Consider the following 22,492-nt stretch of genomic DNA (forward strand, 5'->3'; position numbering starts at 1 on the left):
ACCCAGGATACACCATTCCTAGGAGTCGCTTTTGTGGGATGGAGCACAGATGTGCCCAAGATTACATTCAAGGATGCTCATTACGGTGTTGTGTATAGGAGGAAAAGAGCGGATAGGGAAGAGTAACCAGTAGGGAAAGAGATAGTGGTTTAACCATTCAATGGAGTATGATACATTCAAAATCTTATTTCTGAAGAGTATTTCATGACTTGGGGGAAATGCTCATGATAGAGTGTTTAGTCAAAATCACATGATTTAAAACTGTGGTTGAAGTTTTAAAGGGGTTGGTTTCCAGGTGCGGGAAAAAGTCAGATGTACCTGTCATATACTCTCTCTTGTCCTCCTGCCCTGTAAAATGCATAATGCCAATTCTATAATCAACAACAGCGCACAGAGACCAGATTGGATAGAAAATGATCAAATATTAAGAGTAGGCGAACAGTAAGATTACAGATGACCTTTACTTCTTCATATGTTCTGAAATTTCCTGTAATTATGAAAAAAACTTAGAAAAAATTGTCTCCAGGAAGATCCACAAGATGTCTTTCTGAAAGGGCCTGTGAAATCGGTTAGGATTCACCAAAGAAAAAGCAGGAGTGTGGGAAGGTGACCCTAGAAGGCTGAAAGGCACAAGAGAGGGATGAGAAAGCAGAAGAACACGAAATTTCACGTTCGTTGTGTTCCTGGCAGAGAACCCAAGGGGAAGGATGGGTTGGCAAAAAAAATTGGTAAGTAGCTGTGTTTTAATCCCTGTTTGCAAGGTGGGAAGTTAAGATAATGCAGATAACAAACACATCCTGGTTCCTCCCTCATTCAGAAGCCAGCGCCTTACTCATACCTATTTGGAAGCTATGGGCCTTTCAAACGCCCAAGGCCACCATCATGGAAATCCTGGTCTGTTTCTGGTTGTGTGCCACACTCTCTCCTACATCCAGCCTTGGGTTCTGTTCCTGTCTTGAGGGTTTCAGGAGTGGGAGTTGGGGAAAAAGACAGGCTGTAGGTATCAGAATTACCTGAGGCATGTATTAGAGATGCAGATTCCTGCCCCTCCTACCTCCTTCCACCCAAATCAATTCTAATTCAGCCTTTGAAGTTTATAAACCACCGCCCTGGAGACGGCAACTGAGTTATGTTTATCTTTAAAATTCACCACATCAGGAGACCCTGTCTAGAAAGCGACCCCAAATCCCTCCCCCTTTTGGTGGTAAATAGGCCTTTTTGTCTTTCCAGATGCAGTTCAGATCCTGCCTCCTCCAAAAAAACCTTTTCTTGACTTGCTGAGAGGATGCCAACCACACCTCTGCATCTTGCCCATAATTCACTTATCTGACTTCTTCTACTCCATGGTCGCCAATCTTCTCATGCAGCTGTGACCTCCTCTAACCTGGTTCCCTGCATCTCACTCCCCTCGGTGCCCAGTGCCCGGTGCAGGTCTGGCATACAGCGCATACTTAATCATGTTGGCTGGATCGAATTGTTCTGGGGCCTGGGGCACGCTTGCAGCCTTGGTTTCTTTGCTGGGGTCTGAACGAGCTGCTCTCGGTATGTTGGGGACTGGCTAAGTATTAGTGGATGCTGATAACCGTGGAGAGATTGCTTTAGGAGCCAGGCGCTTGAGCCAAGGTGTGGGTGCCAACAGCTCTTCTCCAGAACTGGCTGACTCCACCTCCCGGGGCCACGGGGTTGGGCAATCGCCATGTGCCTTCCGCCTTGGAGCTCTACAAAGTCTATAAGTAGAGTCAGGTCTGTGACTCTAGAAATTGGAGAGTCAAGTCAAATGAATTAAGAAAGCAAGGCAGAAATGTCCAGTAAAGAGAACCTTGGCCAAACTGTTCCAAATGCGCTGGTTGCTGCTCAGCGACTGAGCACGCTCCAGAGACCGTCTTTATAGGGGCCCAGAAGGGAACCATATAAAAGAGGCATCCCAAACCAAGCTCCCCGAGAAGCATCCTGACTCTCAGGAAGTGACTATCCCAGAGCCTTGCGCCTCTTAAGCCAAACCACTGGCATGAGCAGAATGGCTTAGGAGAAAATGCACCCCACTGCTGTCAACGTGATTAAAAGAAAGGCCTGGAAGAAATTGCTGAAGTCCCCGGATCTAGCCCTTCATTTTACAGATGGGAAACTGAGGCACAGAAAAGTTAAGGAACTTATGTAAAGTCATACACTTATTTAGAGCTTCTAAATGTCTCCAGCTGTTTACCCTTACTCTCTTTGGGTCTTTGTTTTCTCATTGATGAAACGAGCAGGTCCCTCTCTGGGGTCGCTCCCAGTCCTGCCGTTCTCTGACTTGGGAGGGTCCTGTGTTCCACTGCCAGCTTGGACGCCGATTCAGTTTGACTTTGGGCAAGCCGTTTCTCGTCACTGAGCCCCTGAGACCATGTTTACTCTTCTAGGGAAGTGGCATTTGCTGCCTAAGTGGGAACCGAAGAACCCAGCTTCTCCCTCTGAGTGGGTTGGATAGCACCCAGCACAACCAGAGCCCTGAGTGGGGTCCAGCCAACCAGGAAAATCTCAAGGTAAGAGCTGTCAGATTTCTCCAGGTTAAGATCAGTCGGGAATAATAATAACACTGTCGGCATCTCTCTGGTGCTTTACAGTTTACAAAGCTGCCTGGGTTCAAATCCCAGCACCACCATTTTCTAGTTACGTGCCCTTGGGGAATGGCTCTGTGGCAGCTTCCTCAACTATAAAATGGGGGTGATCATAACAGCGCCCACCTCATCATTTCTGATGCGTACACGTAAGCACTTAGAACAGTACCTGGCACACAACGGTTGTCCAAGAAATTATTAGGAGTTGCTGTTATTATTAAGCACTATCAGATGCTTAACCTCTCACTTGATCCTTACATTCTTTTACTTTAGGCAAATCTGAACAAAGTTCTAAAAGCTTTCAACATTTGCAACATACAAAGATTCAGATTAAAGGTTTCTGTCTTTATAAAAATAGGTTAATAATTTCACTCCAGGCAGAAAATGACTGGTGGTTTAGCTTGTCCCCCTGGGTGGGATCTCTGTAGAAAGAACGAGATGGCTCCCTTGGGATCAGTAGCTCTCATACAAAAAGTGGAGTGAGCTGAAGCTGCAGAGAATCGAAAAATTAAAGCTGGTAAGAGACTCAAGTGAACATCTCGTCCTAGCCCAGCCCTTATATTTCACTCATGGGGAAACTTGGGACCAGAATGACGAGGTGGCTTACACAAGTCCCAGAGCAAAGTGGAAGTGAGGCTGCTACTGGGACTCAGGGCTCTCTGTCCACATGCCATCCGGGGCTGGTTCCCTACCCACAGCCAGCAGGGCGTGGGGCAGGGAGGGACCGTCAGCTCCCACTGTTTGCTGAGGAGGTTTAGAGAAGGCTGGTAGGCGTGGGAGGGTGAGGAGCGATGAGGCTCCTAGCAAAAGATCAGAGCTTTTGGGCCTGACGCCCTCCAATGAGGCCAAAAGAAATGACAGTAGAGACACTTTGGAACGTCTCCATGGGCCCAGTCTTGCCCCAGGGTGATTATATTGGGAATGAATTATGAAGCTAATATGAGGTGGTGGCGTGAACCAGTAACCCAGAGATCTGGGTTCTAATTCCAAATTCAGCTTAAAAGCCCCACCTTCCTGCTCCCAGAAAGCCTTTGACCACTCCCTCCCTGAGTTCCCACAGTGCTTACTGTCTGAATCACTCACGGGCGCACTGCACACCACCCAGTGTCATTCATCAGCCTCTGCTAACAGCTTCCCCACTCCCACAACAGCACCATAAATGCTCTTGGTAGAGGGACCGAGTCTCAAGCCTTCTGGTCTCTCTGCAGCTGCTGAGGTGCAGGATAATCACAGAAGGGTTATGCCAGAAGGGACCCCCCTGCCCCAATCAGTCATCTTGTTGGACCAGCCATCTCCTTTTGTGAAGGAAATCGAGGCCAGGAATGGCACTGCTCCAACCATCAGAACAGGCCGCAGTGGGATTTTGGATCCAACAACAACAAAAGAAAAACCCACAAGAAGGAAAGATACTCACTTATGACAAGCTGGAAGACGAAACTTTGCTATAAGTAGCAATGTCATTAGAGAGAAAGTTGTATATGTACAGATCAAGAAAGAGCATTCTGAACTAAGCTTTCTCTACCCCATTAAAGCCTGGAATCCATGAGACCTCGGGTGAATTACGTGGCCTCACTCTCCTTCAGAGGGGAGGAGACGCTTATGTCACTCAGTTGTTGGCACAGGGTGGTTGTTTATTTGTTTTAACAGCTGTTTTTGGTAATTTTTATTTTCCTTTGACTTTATTCCATTAGTTACACTAAGCACATTTCAGAAAAGTTGGACCTACTTTTTCTGGGAATAATAAGTCATAAAGAATATTTTATATGGACTATCTCAAAGTCAAAAATCTGGAAATAAGATGGCATCCGCTATCAGGTTATCTAGCCGTATATATGCTTCTGATTATGTGTGTGTGTGTATCCTCTGAAATGGACTAAAACGATGGGTTATTGACATATGTGTGTAGTAATCCATATACATAGGCACGTAGATATTTATGTGTATATACAGATGAAGACCTAATCATTTTCAGTTGCCATCTGGTAATAATTTGGCATATGCTATAACCTTAAATAGCTGTAACAATATCTATTTTATGTGTATATACTGCTATATGAAGTTATAGACGTGTCTATAAGTTTCATATAACCTATTTCCAGTTGGCATCTATTATACATTTCATATATATACGTGTGTGTGTAAATACACGTGCACATGGCATAGTTATGGTTAGAAATATATATGCCCAATTACATATAAAGCTTCTTATTTTCTGTTGGAATGCAGAATAAACGAACATTTTATTCTATCAACCAAGATACATAAAATTGTATATACGTGTAAGAGAAACTGTGTTGCTTTTCTTTAAGAAATCACGTGAGTCATATGGGTTGCCTGAAATAAGATAAATTTGTATTTATTACTGGAAAATCAATAGTTTCAAGGTTTATCTTCTAAAGTAGCATAGCATCTAATGGAGCCTATAAATTCAGGGCGGTTTCACAGAGCCCAGGAATCATATCTTTCAATGCCGTCAGACCCTTCATCTGGCAGCAAGATAGAGGGGATCATCAGACTGTGCAGAACCACGAGAAGCATTGTTTTGGGTCTCGCTAGATGTGTAATGAGCATTGTCAGAATCTCCATGCTAAGCCTTGTGTTGACATGTTACCTGCCTCCCAACCCCCGTTTGGAACTGAGGCCCCGGGGCTGGGGAGAGCAAGAAGCTGCTCAGAAGGGGTCAGAGACTCACCATACACTGTCCCGGCCTTTGTCCAAGGGATTGCCCATGGGGTCGTAGTACACATCCACGCTGAGGTTTCCGTCTGTGTCGTGAGCTGAGTTGAAGTTGGTGATCACGCGGGCAGGAATCCCCAGAGACCGCAGCACTGCAAGTCAAGGGGCAGCCTGAGGAGCTGCAGTGACGCCGGGACCTCGGGGTACCCCACGGCTGCCCGCCGACCCAGCCAAGGCACGGCAACCCGGAGTACCTGTGTTGAAGGTCCCAGCAAAGACCCAGCACTGGCCAAATCGGACTGGTCTGAAGCCAGAGCTTTTCCACGCCTTGAGGATCTCCACACTGCCGTTCCAGTTCCTTGGGTCCCGGCCCCCACTGTAGTCGCCGCTCCAGTTCCCAGAAATCACACCGTTGTCGTCATTGCCATTGATCTGGGCAGGAAAAACCCCCCAATGAATCAGCACAGAGAGCGACGTGCAGTGTTCAGGGCACAAAGTGGGGAGATGAGGAAGGAAGCCAGGGAGCCGTCGGATACATTTTCTGCATCTTTCTCGGTGATTGGAGGTCGATAATTGTAATGATGATCCCCTAGGGGTATCAAGCACTTTAAGAATTTGAAAGCACTTACTTAACAGGCCATGTTTGATTGCCCCTAACCCAAACATCACTCCAGTGCAGCAGGCTCACATGGAAAACAGGCTTCATGGCTTGTCAGTGGCACGGCATGGTCAGAAAACCAGCCTGCAGACACTTTCTTGCCAGAACTCCTGGGCTGTCACACGTGTCATGGACAAGGGGGTCCATGATTTGAAACTCTCTTTTGGTGAACTGTTCTTCTAAAAGGATCACGTAGAACCAGCCCTGATGGTCTAGTGGTTAAAGTTCAGCACACTCCACTTTGGTGGCCTGGGTTTGGTTCCTGGGTGCAGAACCACGTCACTTGTCTGTCAGTAGCTGTGCTGTGGCGGCAGCTCACAAAGAAGAACTAGAAGGACCCATAGCTAGAATATACAACTATGTACTTGGGCTTTGGGGGGAAAAAAAGAGGAAGATTGGCAACAGACGTTAGCTCAGAGAGAATCTTATCCAGCAAAAAAGAAAAGATAAAATACAGGTCAAATTTAAAAAAATAAATAAATAAAAAGATCACTTAAGAACTTTAGCAACTACTTTCTTCTTGGAAAGAATAAAGATGGAATGTTGCTTTCATTTGTTCATTCATTCATTCGACTTAAGGCCTGATTCTTGTATAAATAATGCAACCACAATGCAGTGTGAAAAGAGCACTGGACTAGAAATCAAGGGACCTGGGTCACATTGTCTTTTAGAGACACATATTCAAATATTTGTGGATGAGATGCTATAAGGTCTGGGATTTATCAAATAACCTGTGAAGGAGGGGATCAGAGATGAAACAAGACCGGCCTTGAGTGGGGAAGCCCTGAAGCTGGTGATGGGTACAGAGGAGTTCCTTTTCCTTTTCCTTTGGTGAAGGTCTGAACTTTGCCATAATATAAAGTTAAAAGGGAAAGAAGGAAGGAGAAACCTGATGACACGCCCAGCCTTGACGCTTGTCAGCTCGGTGACTGCGGGCAAGTCAATGCCCCTCTCTGGGCCTTAGTTCTTCATATCCCAGTACAGGGAAAGTCAGAAACACACAGGCTGTCGTCTGTCTTCCAGCAGCCAAGTGTTCAGAGTTTATGAAACTTGGAGCTGCATTTACCCCAACCACACAGTGAGGGGCTGGGCCGGGGTTCCCAGGGCTCCCTGAGCCTGTGAGTCCCGTTCCCTCTCCAAAGAGGGGGGGCTCCTGAGTCACAGGTGCTCCAGCCACCGAAGTGGCAATCGACAGGGTCATCTCTGGCTGGAAGGGGACATTTCAAAGTCCTGCACAGGCCCTAATTAGCTCAGGGCCCGGCCCAACCAGGTCTGGAGAGAGCAGCAGGGAGGAAACCGGTGTGGAGATAAAGTGGTTTGTCCGGAGGGAGACGGTGAGTCAGCTGCTGCTGAAGCCGCCTGGCCTCACCCACCCGCTCCTGGGCCGCGGAGGCTCAGCTCGTAAATCGCCCTGAATGCCAGCTTGCCTTAACCTTGGCCTTGGTTTCACCCCTCCGTTCCCGGGCCTCTTTGGTTTTCACGGTTCGGCCCAGGCCCCACTTCCTCTCCTCACTCTTCCCCAGCTGCCCTGGCTCCTGCCACCCATCTCTTCAGGGCCTCCCCACTCCTTTTCTGCAAGGCTCGGTTTAAGACTGCTCCTCCAGGAAGCCCTCTCTGATTACTCTCAGATATTTATCATGTGGTCAAAAGATTGTTGGAATTTCTAACCATGTAACTAGCTCATTAGCTTGGATATTCTCCAACTCAAAAGTAAAGAGACCGGGGCCGGCCTGGTGGCATAGTGGTTAAGTTCACATGCTCTGCTTCAGTGGCCCAAGGTTTGCATGTTTGGATCCCAGGCGCGGACTTAGCACCACTTGTCAAGCCATGCTGTGGTGGCATCCCACATAAAATAGAGAAGATTGGCACAGATGTTAGCTCAGCGACAATCTTCCTCACCAAAAAAAAAGGAAAAAAAGTAAAGAGACTAAAAAATGCCTAGTCCATAACCCCCCCTCCCCCCCCCCAAAAAAAAAGAGAAAGAAAGAAAAAGAAAACTCAAAGACACTTCCAGGTAATTATTTAATTTCAGAGAGTTAAAGTTAAACTCTCTGATATTTAGCTTTTTATTTGTTACTTTTGAGCAGGTGGATCCTGTGTTTGGATACTTTCTGATGGAGATGTTCTCTACACACTGAGGGTGGAGTGATAGATTCCTCCAGGATCCGCGTGTGTGTGTGTGTGTGTGTGTGTGTGTGTGTGTTGGGGGTGGGGCAGGTCGCTCACGTGGAGGCCCTGGGCAGGCAGTTCGAGGCCTTGCTCTGCTTTGACTTTGACTCACTCGGCTCCCTGGGCTTCAGGCCCCCGTCTCGGTCCTGAGAGCGCTGGCCCACGGCCTGCCCAGTCTGACATTCTCACTCCCTGCTGTGGAGGGGATGGATCAAGCAAGGAGGTTGACACTTCGGCCTCACTGGGGAACTCACCCCCTTTCCTAGGAGGCCCAGTGATGGAGCAAAGTGTCAGCTTTGCATCCTCCTGGCCCTGGCAGCCACCAAAAGGACAGGTCCCCTCGTCATCTGAGAAAGGCCTCAGTTTCCAGTGGAAAGGGCTTGGAGCCAGGGAGGCCTGGGGCCAGGTCTGCCTCTGCTGTTCGCTCGCTGTGTGTCTCAGGTGAGCCCTTTAAGTTGGAGGAGCCTCAGGCCCCACGTGTGTAAAATGGGGACCGTAAGAGCCACCAGATGACACATGGGAACAGCGTGGGGGCCTAACCCACAGTTGGGTTTGATACATGGTGACTACTGGTTGTTATGCTTGTCCTACCACTCACCATTGCGCTCAGCACCCGGCCAACGTATTTAGGGTCGCTCCTGCGGGCCACGTCAGTAGCAGGGTCACGGCGGAAATTCAGACTGTGATCCAGGACCGCGAGGGAAATGTTCAGAATGTCTTCTTCAAACTGCTCAAAATGGGATCATCCGTTAGAAGGAAAGAAAGGACAAGCGGTGTCGGCTGATGAAGGGAGCTACACCACTGAGAACGCGGGAACGGCCCTGGCGCCTTTGCTCCGTGGGCTCCAGAACTGAGAGCTCCCGAGGAATGACCCTCTTACCCACCTTCCACCCTGCAGACTACCCCAGAGCTCCTGCTACATGGGAGGCCCTGTGCTGAGGCCTCTAACGTGCATAGGACTCCCTCACAGTTGTGAACTTGCGAGCAAATCCCTTAGCTTGTCTGGGCCTCAGTTTCTCCATCTGTATAACAAGGGCCTGGGCCAAGCTTGTCTCACAGTTTCCATCCAGCTCTGACTGTGACCTTAAGCATGTTACTTAGACTCCTGGGGAGGTAATCATAAAGACAAAATATCTCGCTAAAAGAGGTATTTGAAGCTATTTTCACAAAATAAGACTTGTTTTTAGCTATTGCTTCTCAGACAAAGAAGGCCCAGCTCTCTCTTGCCTGAGAGCCTTTGCATGTGCTGTTCCTTCTGCCTCCAATGCTTTTCCCCGAGATATCCATCTGGCTCCCTTGTCTTCTTCAGGTTTCTGATCAAAAGTTCCTGCCTGAGAGAGGCTCGCCCAGACCATGCCATCAAAAATAGCCTCCTTTCCACTCCTGGACACACTCTATGTTCCTACCCTTTTTTTTTTCTTTTTTCTTCCTTCCAATGAAATTTGAAATGGAAAGCCAACATATAATATATAGAGCAGACTTGCTCTGGTTGACTGCAGAATGGGGTCTGGAGACGGGCAGAGCCTGCGCCTACGCAGCCCCTCCCGGACATCCAGGGCAGCCCATCCGAGGTATCTCATTCTTATACTTTCGTTTGTCTGCTGGCAAAAGGAAAAAGCGCAGGGAATTCTTGAACATTTTCTAGGCTGAACAAACCTGGGAACTCAAATGGGGGGGGAGGTCACAGTAAGGAAGGACCAAGAGGGTACGGTTTTGAAAGGCCAAACGCACACACCAAGAAAGTTCCATCACATTCTTACGGGGAATGAATAACAAACTCTGTTATTGTCCCTCCTGGGGGCCAGGGGTCTCTCCTGGGCCTTACCCTCATTTGTGCATCGGGGCACCAATAACACTTCACTGCATCAATGTGGTTATTCACCTGTTTGTCCATTAGATTATGACCCCCTCAAAGACAGGAAATCTGTCTTATCCATCTCCTGTGTCCTTAGTGTGCAGTCCATGGCCTGGCACACAGTAGGTGGTCAATAAATGTCTTTCTGAATGAATGAATGAATAGAAGGGCAGGCAAATGGACAGATTTGGGAACTTCCACCTATCTGTGGGGACAGCTGCTGAGATTCTTGGGTCATAGAGACGTTACCCCAGCCTCCTTATGACCTTTTTACCTGTCCAAAGTTCCAGCCCATCATGCCAATTCGATTTGCGCTCCCCACATAGATGATGCCGGCATCTTCCTGAACGTACTCCTCCCTCTCAGCTCGGTTACTCATAAAGACACTATCCGCTGTTTGACACAAAAATCAGATATCAGGGACGAGAATCCTACAGAGGACTGTAGAAACCAGTCCTCCTCCCACTCCTGAGTACTGGCCTGGGGGCTGGAGCAAGCCACACCTGCAACCCTTCCCCTAAACTTCACTAAAGAAAGAAGCCTTCGTCTATAATGCCTCCAACTCATATTGTGAGAACTACGAGCTTGAGAGAGAAGCTGGGATAACTGGAGGGTCTGAAAATGAGACCCCAGAATGAGACACTTGCTCCTTCAAGCCGGAAGCTACCTCCACGTTGCAGAGTTGTACTGCAGTCATTGTCCCTTATAATTACACCATACTATGCAGTTTGTAAAAGCTCATGAGATCCCTGCAATAGCCCCAGAGGAAACAGCAAGATGCCCATTTAATGGTGAGGAATTTGAGGCTCAGAGAGGTAGAGTGACTGCTCAGACTCACACAGCTCACAGTGACTGCCACGGGTTATGTGGCAGAGCCGGGACTCGAACCCATAGCTTCTGACTTCTAGCTTCTATGCTCTTTCCATATCCCACAAACTTCCCATAATCAAACCTGAGCCCATGAGAATCATTCCCCTCATCTCCTTTCCACGGGCACTGCTTACCTGATGGCTGGAAATATGGACGGTTTGGTGCTTACCTTGCAACCAGGGGTTAAAGAGCAGTATGAAAGTCCCAAGTTTCAGAGTGAACTCTTTGCCATGGGAGAAGATCTGTAGGTTCAGGGTATACAATCCTATGGGCGCATTGGCAGGAGTGAGGATGGAGATGGTCAGAACTTTGTCCTGACTGGACACGAGCTGTGCACTCCAGCCGCCACCACTTCCGCTGTTGGAGAGTGGAAATACAGCCTTTGTCTTGGCCGACTCTGAGGCGTTAGGCCCTGCAAAAGAAGACAGAGGACAATGGAACCCAAGTAGCCCTGGCCAGACTGTGGGGAGAGATCAGATACAACCACAGGGGCCCTTTGGGGGATGTCGTCCAATGAAGCCCCATTACAGTGCTGGAAGCAAGTGGAGAGACCATGTAGCCCAAGTCCCTCTTGATTTGGAGACTTGGACTCTTGAGCTCAGAGATAGGCAGAAACTTGCCCAAAATCATACCGAGTCAATGGCAGAGCTGGGCTAGAGCCCAGAGCCCAGTGCCCCCAAGGTCACCACCACCAGCCCTTGGATGCACAGCTCCAAGGGCGTCTCAGGTGTGTGTGTAGGGGCGGGAAGCCGGTACCTGTGGAGGCTATGAACCCCAGCCTTTCTCCAGAGCTGAGATTTCGGTTCAAGCTCAATAAGAAATTGAAGGCTTGGCCTCTCCGCAAGATGAGCTCCTGGTCGTAGAAATTGTGTGTGTTGTGTGCCCGCCGGTTGGAGGTCATCTGCCAGTTGATACTCTGGGGTTCTAAAGCTGTAAGACAGAAAAGAGAGCCTGAGGTCCTGGAATGGTGGCCTGGGGAAAGGTGTAAGTTACCAAAGGGACAGCTTTTGGGCAGGGATCCTTGGGCCAGAGCCAAACTTCTAGGAAGAATCGCATTAAAATCCAAAGACCTTGACTGACATAGCAAGCACCTCACAACCTCTTCCCAGGCCGCCCTTTCAGGTGGCTGAGCCTCTGCACATACTATTCACACTGCTGAGAATATCTGTCCCCTCCGCCTGGCCAACTGTCACTCAGCCCTCAAGGAACAGGCCATGTGCTCAGTACACCTTCACCCAACTTGCCAGGAGAACTGTGTAACCAGAGCACGCACATTCCATCCATTTTTAGCATCATCACTTTGTGGTTGGGGGTTCACACTGAACTGGGAGAAGGTCCTTCTCTCAAATCCACCACCCTGGTCTGGCCTGCTTGCTTTCCCTTTTGCGTCTCCCCAGATGTCAGTGCCTCTAACCACTCCAACATCCAGCAAACATTTCCTTGTGTCTTCTTGAGTTTCTCTACACGTGCAATGCCCGGGTCTTGGCCTGGACCCCTGATGCTGGGGAGGATCACATGACTCTGAGCAGCATTTCTAGGCTGAGAGATTGGGCAAGCACTTTTCTGGAAGGGACTTCAAAAGCTCACTGGCAAGAGTAGCATATAGGAGCAGGTCAAAAGTTCATGAGCTCTCTGGATAAGACCCTGAGGACACGCACCTCGAAATCCACCCCCTCACACTTCTTCTGTCATGATGGTGGAGGTGATGGAGCTAAACTGAGAAAGGCTCATGCGAGATACCATGATGTGTGAGGTTTAGCCTATATAAACCTTTTGAGAAATTTTATTCCTGCGAGTTACGTTTGAGATGTTCCATCACCCATTCCTCTGCAAACCAAACTAGCCTCTGCCTGTGCAGTGAGGCCACAGTATAATGGGAGGGTGATGGCTCATCCCGGCGCTAGGCACAGCTCTTATTTATATGGGTCTCTCTCCATCTGAATGTGCCATCTTGATCTGTATATTCTGAAGCCTAGCACATTGCTTGACTGTATTAGGACAAAGAGATAAACAAATGAATGAGGGAACCAAATGAACAAACAAAAAACAAATGTCATCCAATGACCATCCTGACAATAGCTCAAAATTAGCCCATAAGGAAAGGTGAATACGGGACATCCACTCAATAAGTATATAGAGAGTACCTACTATCTGTAGGACACTACGTTAGGAACAGTGGAGCGGGTATGAAAATGTATGAAGAGTAGTTTTAACCCTCAAAGGGCTTTAGCAGTGGGTGAGACAAGCACAGTGACCGTGATGGTCATTTCTGCCTCTCCTGTGAGCCCCGGTGAGCGTGAGCCCGGCCAGAAGGAGGCTTGTTCCCCATCATGTGCTTGTGGGATATGCAAGGCTTCTCTGAGCTGGAGGGTGAGGAAAAGCAGGACTCATGTCTGTCATCAGTCTACTGTACGTCAACTGCTATTAACAGTATACACAGCACTTGACATATATCTTCGACGGAAGCCTGACAGGACCTGGAAGCTGATGCTCAGAGAGACAAACATCTTATCTGAGTAATTGGCAGAGCCAGGATTCTAACCCAGGTCTTTCTGGCTGTCCTCTGTTGCCATGGTCCCCAATTCTCCACCCAGGAGGGAGACCCACGCAAGACCTTCAGTCCAGAAGCTACCCAGGTGGTGAGGGGCCCTCACTAGGCATTGTCCTCCCCCCGGCATTTGTATCCTGATACAGAGGAGAGAGTGAGCACCTGGAAGGGAAAAACGTGTTCCAAAAGGGTATTCTACATGGGAGGCAGATGAAAGGGGAGCAGCCTGCCTCGGAATCCCGGAGTGGGAGGGGCACGTTGAGAGCAGGCTCATAAAGCCTCCGGCGTGGTTTCTGAAGCCTTTCTCCTTCCCCTGGCTGCCGCCCTCAGTCATTGTCCGGCCCCTGCACCCTGGGATTGGCTCTGCCAGCCCCCAAATCAAGGATGGGAGGATCCTGTCTGTGGGTTATCTTGATTCCTTTGTTCCCTGCACCCGCCACCCCTTGACGTAGCAGTAGTCACAGCGCCTCTGCCGGAGTGTGTTCTGGAAGAGAAAGGGCAGGGGGTGGGGGAGGTACACAACCGTCCAAGGTTCTTCTCTTACAACTTCATGGCTATCTAAGCACCTCAGGGCTGTTCTCTGTGCTACCCTGGATGAAGGGAAGGGATGCAAGGGGCGTGGCATGGCCCCTACAATTGACTCTTCAACTTGGACACTTAAAAAACATCAGAGGGAAAAGAAACCTTGGAGACAGATCATGTACTCCCCACCCTTACTCTGGATGTGAGGACATGGAGGCCCTGAGAGGTGATCTGCCCACAGTGGGACATCTCTGGACCCTCATTCCAGTGCCCTGTTCAAAATTCCATGCCACTTCCCTGAGTTACCGCTAAACTCCAGTGTCAGGCCTGGGGCAATTTCTCCAATTTTTTTTTTTCACTGAGAGTATCAATGCCACCAGCAACCTTAAGGTGGCAGATGTGCTAAATGTCATCCCAATATTCACTCGCTCCTTCTTTCTGGATAGTAAAAGGCCCCATATTAATGGGCACTACATTTCCCAGGCTCCCGAGCGCGGGGGTCATATGAATGAGTTCTGGCCAATGACTTGTAGGAGGAAGCTATATGTGTTAATTTCCACGAAACGTCTTTTTCTTTTTTAAATTGAGGAAAAATTCACAGAACTTAAACTTCGCCATTTTAACCACTTTAAAGTGTACAATTCAGTGGCATTTAGTACATTCACAATGCTATGCAACCATCACCACCATCTAGTTTCAGAACTTTTTCATCATCCCGCAAAGAACCCCCCCCACCCGTTAGCAGTCACTCCCCGTTCCCCCCAACTCCAGCTTCTGGCAACCACAAATCCACTTTCTGATATTTGAAATCTGGCAAATTCATATAAATGGAATCACACAAATATGTGGCCTTGGTCTGGTTTCTTTCACTTAGAATAACGTTTTCAAGGTTCATCTGTGTGGCAGCATTTCTCAGTAGTTCACACCTTTTTATGGCTGAATAATATTCTGTTGTGTGGATATGCCACGTCTTGTTTATCCCTTCATCAGCTGAGGGACCATCGGGCTGTTTCCACCCTTTGGCTCTGGTGATAGTGCTGCTGTGAACGTTCTCATGTAAGTATCTGTCTGAACACCTGTTTTCAGTTCTCTTGAGGAAACCACTTTTTCAAAACAGTTGGCAAATGCCCTCAGCCTGTTCACTTCCCTCTTCTTCCATCCTGTTGCCCGCCCGTGGGTGTGATGTGGACAGAGCGCTGGTGGCCAGCTTAGACCAAGCGTGCCCCAGGGACGGCAGTGTGGGGGCTGCACAGAGCCGGGGCCCCTGCGCCTGGTGTTGCTGCTCTACTCACTCCAAACCGCCTGCAGCAAGACCATGGTGGCAGGAAGAAGTGAACTCTGTCTTGCTTATTTCTCTAAGCCATTGTTATTTGGGCTGTCATTCGCAGCCAAGCCTAATTATATATACCTGATAATGTAAGCCCCTCCCCCAACTTATTCTGTGGTCCACCTTTGGCAGGGGTAACATGGGAAGCACAGAACAGATTCCGACTGGGAGAGGGGGCCACTCAGCTGCCATCTCAGTCCACCTGGCTCTACAATCGAGTCACCTGTAGCAGGCAGGTGAGTGTGACTTGGTTGCGGGTATGTGCCTGGGGTTTTCGCCTCCTATTCCCACGAGGACCACAGCATAGAGCTGCTGGCAGGTGGCCCAGCCAGGCATAACTGATACTCCAGTGGCTGCTGCTCTCCCACCTGCTCGGGCTCTAGGCCCTACGTCTCTTCTCTAGACAAAGACAGGCTGATAGATATACTATATATATATATATATATATATATATACTATATAATTAGGGCTGATAGACGTACTAAAAATCATCTCACCAACGGTCTGCAAGCTTTTTTGATAGAAACCACATTAAGAAATCTATTTTACACAATGTTTACACACACGGATCGCCAGCTGATGCAACGTTTCACAAAACGATGCTAACCCTTGCTATGCACAACGTATTGATATTTTGTCTTCTACTTCGCTTTTAGAAAATTGCTGGTTATAAGCCACTAAATCGATTTTGCAACCTGCTCATGGGTGACAGCCAGCAGCATGAAAAACAATGATGCCCGCCAATATTCCCATATTACGGAAAAGAAGGTGGAGGCCTGGAGAAAGGGAGCCATCTGCTGAGGTTACGAGTAGTTTAGAAGCAGAGCTTGGCCCAGAAGCTGGGTCTTCGATCCTGGTCACTGAGGGACTGTAAGTCATTCCCAGCGTCCCCTCCCTCCCCTCTGGGCACAGGGAACATCCCCCTCACGGGCTCCAGGAACACAGGTGCTGTCCTCTTGGCTCTCCCTCTCTCTCTCTCTCTCTCACCTGTGCCTTTCCCTTTCTCTCTTCCCCACATTCAGACATTCACAGTCCCTTGGCAGCACGTGTGGTACAATTTCTTGGCACGCAGGCGGGGGGAAGCCAGGGGTCTGGCCAAGAGAAGGGCTGGTGAAGCTCCCTGGGATGAAGCGAATGAACCTGGACTAGACTGATGGTCTGGAAAGCTGAGAGGCCTCGGGCAAGGCCTCAGCGTTTCTGGATTGTACTTTCCCCAGCTGTAGAAGGGGATGGTGAGGCCTGAACGTCCTCCCTCATGGGCTTCTTATCTGGATCCAACAAGCACCCATCACTAGCACCTGGGTCCCCAGAAGTGGGGTGGGGTGGGGACAAATGCCTTGGGATCCCACACATAATGGCAACAGTGACACAGGATAGAGGGGGGTGTGAGCTTCTTTTTACCAGCTGCCATTGAGGGTCTCTGACATGCCAGGCTCTGTGCCAAGCATTTTTCCTACGTATGTCCTTTATTAGTTATAAAAACCCTACGAGGCTGCTATTCCCATTTCACAGATGAAGGATTTGGAAGTCTAGTCAGGTGATGTCACTTGCCAAATATTACACGCTCAGGCAGAGCCTGGACCCAAGCCCAGCCTGGAAGCCAGTTTTGCCTGACCACACATGACTCCAAGCTGCCATCCCGCAGCCAGCCAAGGTGGTTGTGGTGGCAGTGACTGGGCACAGTTCCAGGAAGCCCCAGAGAGAAAGGGCCACCCATAGCCTACTGCCTGCCTCCTATCACGTGGTCAGAGGGAGAGGAGTGGAAGGAAGGACCCCGGCCCCCTTCATTTCCAAAGAGTTTGGAACCTCTCAGACCAGTCCACGCCCCTTGCTGCATGTGAGGATCGCCTGGAGAGTGTTATTTTGGCCTGAACCCCATCCTAGACAATTAAATTAGAATCTCTGGGTTAGGGACAGCATTGGTATTTCTTTTTAGAATTCTGGTGATTCTAATATGCAGCCAGGACTGAGAATCATTACTTTAGGCCTATATATCATTTTACACTCACCCGAGCTCTTTCATGCTAATTATCTCACCTGAGCCACATGGCAGCTCTGGGAGGGAGGCCCCGGGGAAAATCACTGCCTCCTTCTGACAAGGGAGGAAGATCAGGTCGCTAGGGAGTGCAGACCCCTTCTCAACTCATCTCTCCACCCCTACCAAAATCCCTGGGGCCTCCTTCCCTCCACTCCCAAGTGATAGGGAAAAGAATTTCCTCCTTCAGCTCACACCCCAGGCCGGCATGTGGGCCCTGGGGAGGAGAATGACTGCCAGTCAGAGGAGCACAGCCCAGCAGGGAGGAGGCAGGGTGAGAAGCCACTTGAGGTGAATGAGCACAGCACATTGGGGCACCTGGGAATGTGAAGGGCGCAGGCAAGGGGGCGGGCAGGCTTCTAGTGGGAGAGGTTCCCCTGGGCATCATCCTTGATTAGAAAGCAGACTTCATCTCAGAGGGTTTTTCTTTAGACCGCCAAGGCAAAGGGAAAACAGGCTCATAGAAGTTCCAAAGGAACAAGAAGCTATGTGGACTGAGCACCTAGGAGGTAGATATCACAATAACCCCATTTTAGAGGTGGGGAAACTGAGTCACGCAAGTTCAATAGCCTGCCCCAGATCACTCGGCTGGTAGGGAGAGAGCTGAGACTCAAGCCAGAGCGTGTCAGATGTGCACTCGTAACCCTTCAGCTAGTCTACCTCTGTGTATAATCCTAGATAGCAAAGGCTGAAACTCTGGCAGTCCTCCTTCCAGGCGGGAGGCCGCCGCTGGCAAGTCTATCTGATAAACAGGGAGCAGCTGCTGCTGCAGGTGAGAGAAAGCGGGTGGGACTGGAGCAGAGAAGAGGCAGCTCATCCTTATTTCAAACGTTGAGCAGCTGGAGCCAGGAGCCTCTGAGCCCAGAGGGCTGATCCGCTTTCAGAGAGAGCGTAGCTATTGTTCCTGTCCAGGTGGCTGAAACACGAAGCCATTGCCCAGTGGGAGGAGAGCCCAGATGCTCCTGGAAGATTTACAGACGAGGAGGAGGCGGGAACCCCGGAGGAATTCCTGACTGCTTCTGCAGGAGAAAGAGCCACCGGTGTCCCAGCACCAAGGAAAAACATTTTGTGGCAGGCCCACAGCCCAGAATGACACAGGGCCTCTGCAGATTGGAGAGTGAGGCCAGAGGAGTAGGTCCCTGAAGCCGAGACCAGAGCCCTGCCCAGTAAAGCAGTTGGCAAGGAAGCTTCCCGCCTTAGCGGGACAGAGCGTTGGTCTTCAGAACAGAGGTTCTGGCCTCCTGCAGGCAGAGGCTGCGGTTCAGGCTTGTCCCCTGAGGACTCTGCCTCTGACCCAGGGTCTCCGAGTGGCTTTGGGCATGGGGAACAATGCTTTCCGTCCACAGAGGGCCTGCTGTCTGTGTTCACAGCCTGTATTCCTGTCCACTCAGGCTCAGGCCTCGGTGGGCAGTAGGCAGAGGATGCCACAGTACTGGTGCAAAACACTGCCAGGGCTTCCCCACCATCATCCCCACCCACAGCTCACCTGCCCTCTCCACCGGGCGACGGAAGAACTGAACCCCCACCAATTCTAACAAGAACCTTAAATTAAGAGCTGGACACAGAGTCCTCTCAATGTGAGGACTCTGCTGGTCCCCTGGGTCACAGCTGCCAACCCACCTCCATTTATTTTCCTGTTCCCTCTGCCCAAAACACTCCTCACCCCACAAAACTGCTCCTGACCAAGACTGACTCATCGTCCATGACCAATGCCATCTGCTTCCCAGGGTCTTCTTTATCTCAGCCCTGGCCCGGATGAATCTCCTTCTCCTCTTGGCAGCCAGAACACTTGGTCTGTAACTGGATGCAGCTGAGTGACAGTCCACCTTGCAGGCCACTTGCCTCTGAACTGGTGTCACCAAGCACTATCAGGCTGTGAGCTCACTGAGGACAGAGACTACATCTCATCCATCTGTTCCCCTTGCACCTACCGTGACTCCTTTCCCTACGCATCCAACAGGTACATTCATTCATTCAGCAAGCACTTACTGAGCACCACCTGGCTGAGTGGTTGCTGAGCTAGGAACTATGTGTGTGACAAATTTAAAGGAATGAAGGTATTTGCCTGTCTCTCCCATGCCTCTTTTAAAAATTGATTTTCTCCCATCCAGCCATTGTCCACATTCTGCTGTGACCTTAGAACACCCGGTTGATTTAGGCATTGGGTTCTAAGAGCTCAGTGTCTCCATGAGTCACAGGCACTGACACAGCGGGCCCCTTGGGATGTCAAGAGGGGCTTACAGTGGGTGGACTATTCACAGGCCGCCTGCAGGGCCTCAGAGCCACGTGAGTGCGCATGCTCCCAGGGGTGAGCACATGCCGGGCCCACGGCTCTCTGTCCCTGGTTTCCTCTCATGGCGAGAGAGCAGTCAGTACTGGAAGGAGCCTAAAACCTACTGATTTCAAGCCTTTCGTCTTGCAGTTGGAACCTGAGGCTCCGTGGCAGCGGGGGACATGTAAGCAGTTGGTAACAGAGTTCAAATGAGAAACCAGTCTCAGTATAGCTTTCCTGGGTCCCAGATGTCACACGCACTTTTTTATGAACTCCACTCTGGTAGCAGGACACGGTGGAAATGTTGCTTCTGGAACCCAGCCCGGGCTCTCCTACCAACACTCTGTGTGACCCTGGCAAGTGTCTACCCCCTCCTGGGCCTCAGAGTCCTCCTCCTCCTGGAGGGAGGGAGATGGCCTGGGTGACAGCTGACATCCCCTCTTGCTAAAGCCTACGGGATCCAGAGCTCCTCTTTTGGCGACCCAGCAATGCTGTACGTTCCCAGGAGGAAGCGGGGGACAGGGAAGGGGACCTATTTTTGCAGCCACCCTGTCCTGATCTTTGTGATTTCAGGAGTAACCGGCATTTGCCTTTTGCATCAGGCTCAGGGATTTCTTTGGCAAACCTTCTCGCGGTCCTAACCGCCATTCACAATATTTTACAGGTTTGACTCATGCCTTGTTTGGGTTTGGCGTCGCTGTCAACCCACCAGGCTGAGCACCCCATGACAGGCAATAATTAGCATGCTGCTTAGCAGGGGTGCTGTCTAACAAGAGCCCAGATCCTCGAGGGTGACCGCAGAGCAAGAAAACCTGCACTTCTTGTTCTCGTCCACCCCCCTTCCCTGGTGCTGCTCGTAGAGACGGTCTTTGGTGCACCGGCTCCTTCTGCCACTGGGAGGTTTCAGCTCATCAGGTCACTTTCAAAGAGGCTGCCGGTACTTCCGGACGTGAGTTTACTTGGGAGCATTCCAGTGCTGAGGATGGTTTCTTTTAAATCAACTCACATGCTGTCACTCTCTCGCTCCCTTATAGCTCTGAGATGTGCTTCTCTTTGCCTATGTTACTGACAGTTGGGTAAAACCGCATTGAGAAACACGGGGAGCAGGTGCCAGCCGGCTTGACACGGCAAAGCTCATCCGTCTGTCTAAGCAGATGTAACCTCCAGCTGGGTTGAATGCCCTGCCCATTATGCAGGACTACATTCCAAACATGTATACCTGGGACCAAGCTGAGGGACTAGGTAGCCACTGAGAAAGAATAGAACCCTAAAATACTAAGATCCAGCCATCAGAGCCCCCAAGGCAACTGTCTGGAGCTGGACGCTCTGGTCTCTGCGGAGGTTCAGGAGAAGCACAGGCTTCCAGCAAGGACCTGTAGAGAAGATGCCACGCACTCACCACTCATGTTTCGCCTTCCTCTGCCTCTTCTCCGGCTCGTCTGGGAATGGCACGGTCAGTGGGGAGACGGGCTGCCGGGGATGGCTGTACCATATATAGAAGCCTCTCCGACACACCCCAATTAGGATTCTAATGAGGTGGGCGAGGCACCAGGTCATTCCTGTAGTGCCTGTAAACGTTTCACTTACGACATACTTGTCACCCAGTGGAAGGTCATCCTGTTGGGCAAGACCAGTTTGGGGAGAAGAGGGGAGATAAGAAAGACATGCAAAGAGTTCACTTTTATGATCTTTTTCAAAGATAAACAACTTCCTGGATTGTAGGGTTTAGGAAGTGATGTCACGCTTTTTTTGAAGCATCTTGTCCAGAACTGGTGTGAGAAGTCCTCTGGTCAAAGAAATGTCTCCACCAAACCCAGAAGCAGAAAATTGCTTAGCCCTTTCTCGCTAGACACCATATGGGTGTTTTCCACCTGCACAAGGAGTGTGAGATGCTCAGCACAGTGCGGCTGTTCAGGGTTGCAGTGTAGCAGAAAGAGCAGTTGATTGGGGATTGGAAGCACTGAGTTCAGATGCTGGCTGGGCTCTGGGCCATCATTAAACCTTGAAGCCCTGTCTGTGACTGAGGGAATCACGCCCACCCTTCTCAGAGTACCAAGTGGTGGGAATAGTCACCCAAGGCGATGCAGGTGGAAAGCGCATGGATGTGTGCCGTCCTGGATTAAACCGAGATATCATCAGGAGCTGAACGTCAGTTTGATCCCAGGTTGGGCGGGGGTGGGGAACTGTTCTTTTTAATGAGGCGGCAGGACAGCCACTGAACTTGCGGTCACGACACGGTTTCATCCAGGTTCCGCCATGTGCTGTCTAAGGCTGGAGGGTGAGCCATAACTTCTCCTGCACCCAGCTTCTCCATCGGGAGAAAAACGGAGTCTGGGGCATTCTGACAGTCTATATTTTTGCTTGCTTTTTTGTTGTTTTCAAGGGGATATAGTTTTCAAAAGATCCTATTGTGGTTATTTACAAGAACACAGGTTTCCTGTGATAGATAAGAGAGTTAAAAAAAAAAAAAAAAGATAATGCTTCAAGGATTCGTAACGGAGAAGAAAGTTCTCAAGGCTTCCCCCAGAACTGGAGTGGGAATGAAGACCTGGCACCATGACAACAAGGGTAGGTCTTTAGGAAGAAGGCGGGAACGCTGGATTTTGAGAAAGGTGGGACTGAATAGACGTGGCTGGAAAAGAGGATCAACGTCCTCTCCTCCTCTGGGCCCCCACAGCGTTCTGCACACTCTAGGACCTCTGTCACCACGTGTATCTCACTGCCCTGGAGTGGTCTGTTTGTGTCTGCCCCATCCCCAGACTGAGCTCTCCGAGGGCACAGACTGCATGTTATTCACATACTCTCAGATCCTCGCATGGGCTCGCCACACGGCGGGAGCACATAGATTTTTGAATAAATGAATCAGTCAACGTAAAGATGGAAATAATAACCACCATCAATTTCCTGCTCGCCATGGGCAGGCACTGGCTAAACACTTCACATATATTGCCTTTTCTCATCTTCAG

General features: G+C 49.8%; 1 protein-coding gene across 1 annotated transcript in view; it reads right to left on the minus strand.

Annotated features, from left to right (window-relative positions):
- The window catches only part of TGM3 (transglutaminase 3), a 40,496-nt gene extending 19,353 nt beyond the window's left edge, over window positions 1-21,143 (minus strand). The window contains exons 1-7 of the mRNA XM_014828530.3: window positions 20,926-21,143; window positions 11,579-11,752; window positions 10,992-11,234; window positions 10,227-10,345; window positions 8,696-8,824; window positions 5,525-5,702; window positions 5,287-5,422 (exon numbers count right to left, since the gene is read on the minus strand). Coding sequence (XP_014684016.3) covers window positions 5,287-5,422; window positions 5,525-5,702; window positions 8,696-8,824; window positions 10,227-10,345; window positions 10,992-11,234; window positions 11,579-11,752; window positions 20,926-20,932 — 986 coding nt within the window. The 5' untranslated portion in view covers window positions 20,933-21,143. The remainder of the gene's footprint in view (window positions 1-5,286; window positions 5,423-5,524; window positions 5,703-8,695; window positions 8,825-10,226; window positions 10,346-10,991; window positions 11,235-11,578; window positions 11,753-20,925) is intronic.
- Window positions 21,144-22,492: the final 1,349 nt, after the last annotated feature.

Source organism: Equus asinus, chromosome 15 (genome assembly GCF_041296235.1).
Source record: "Equus asinus isolate D_3611 breed Donkey chromosome 15, EquAss-T2T_v2, whole genome shotgun sequence".
Taxonomy (NCBI): Eukaryota; Metazoa; Chordata; class Mammalia; order Perissodactyla; family Equidae; genus Equus; species Equus asinus.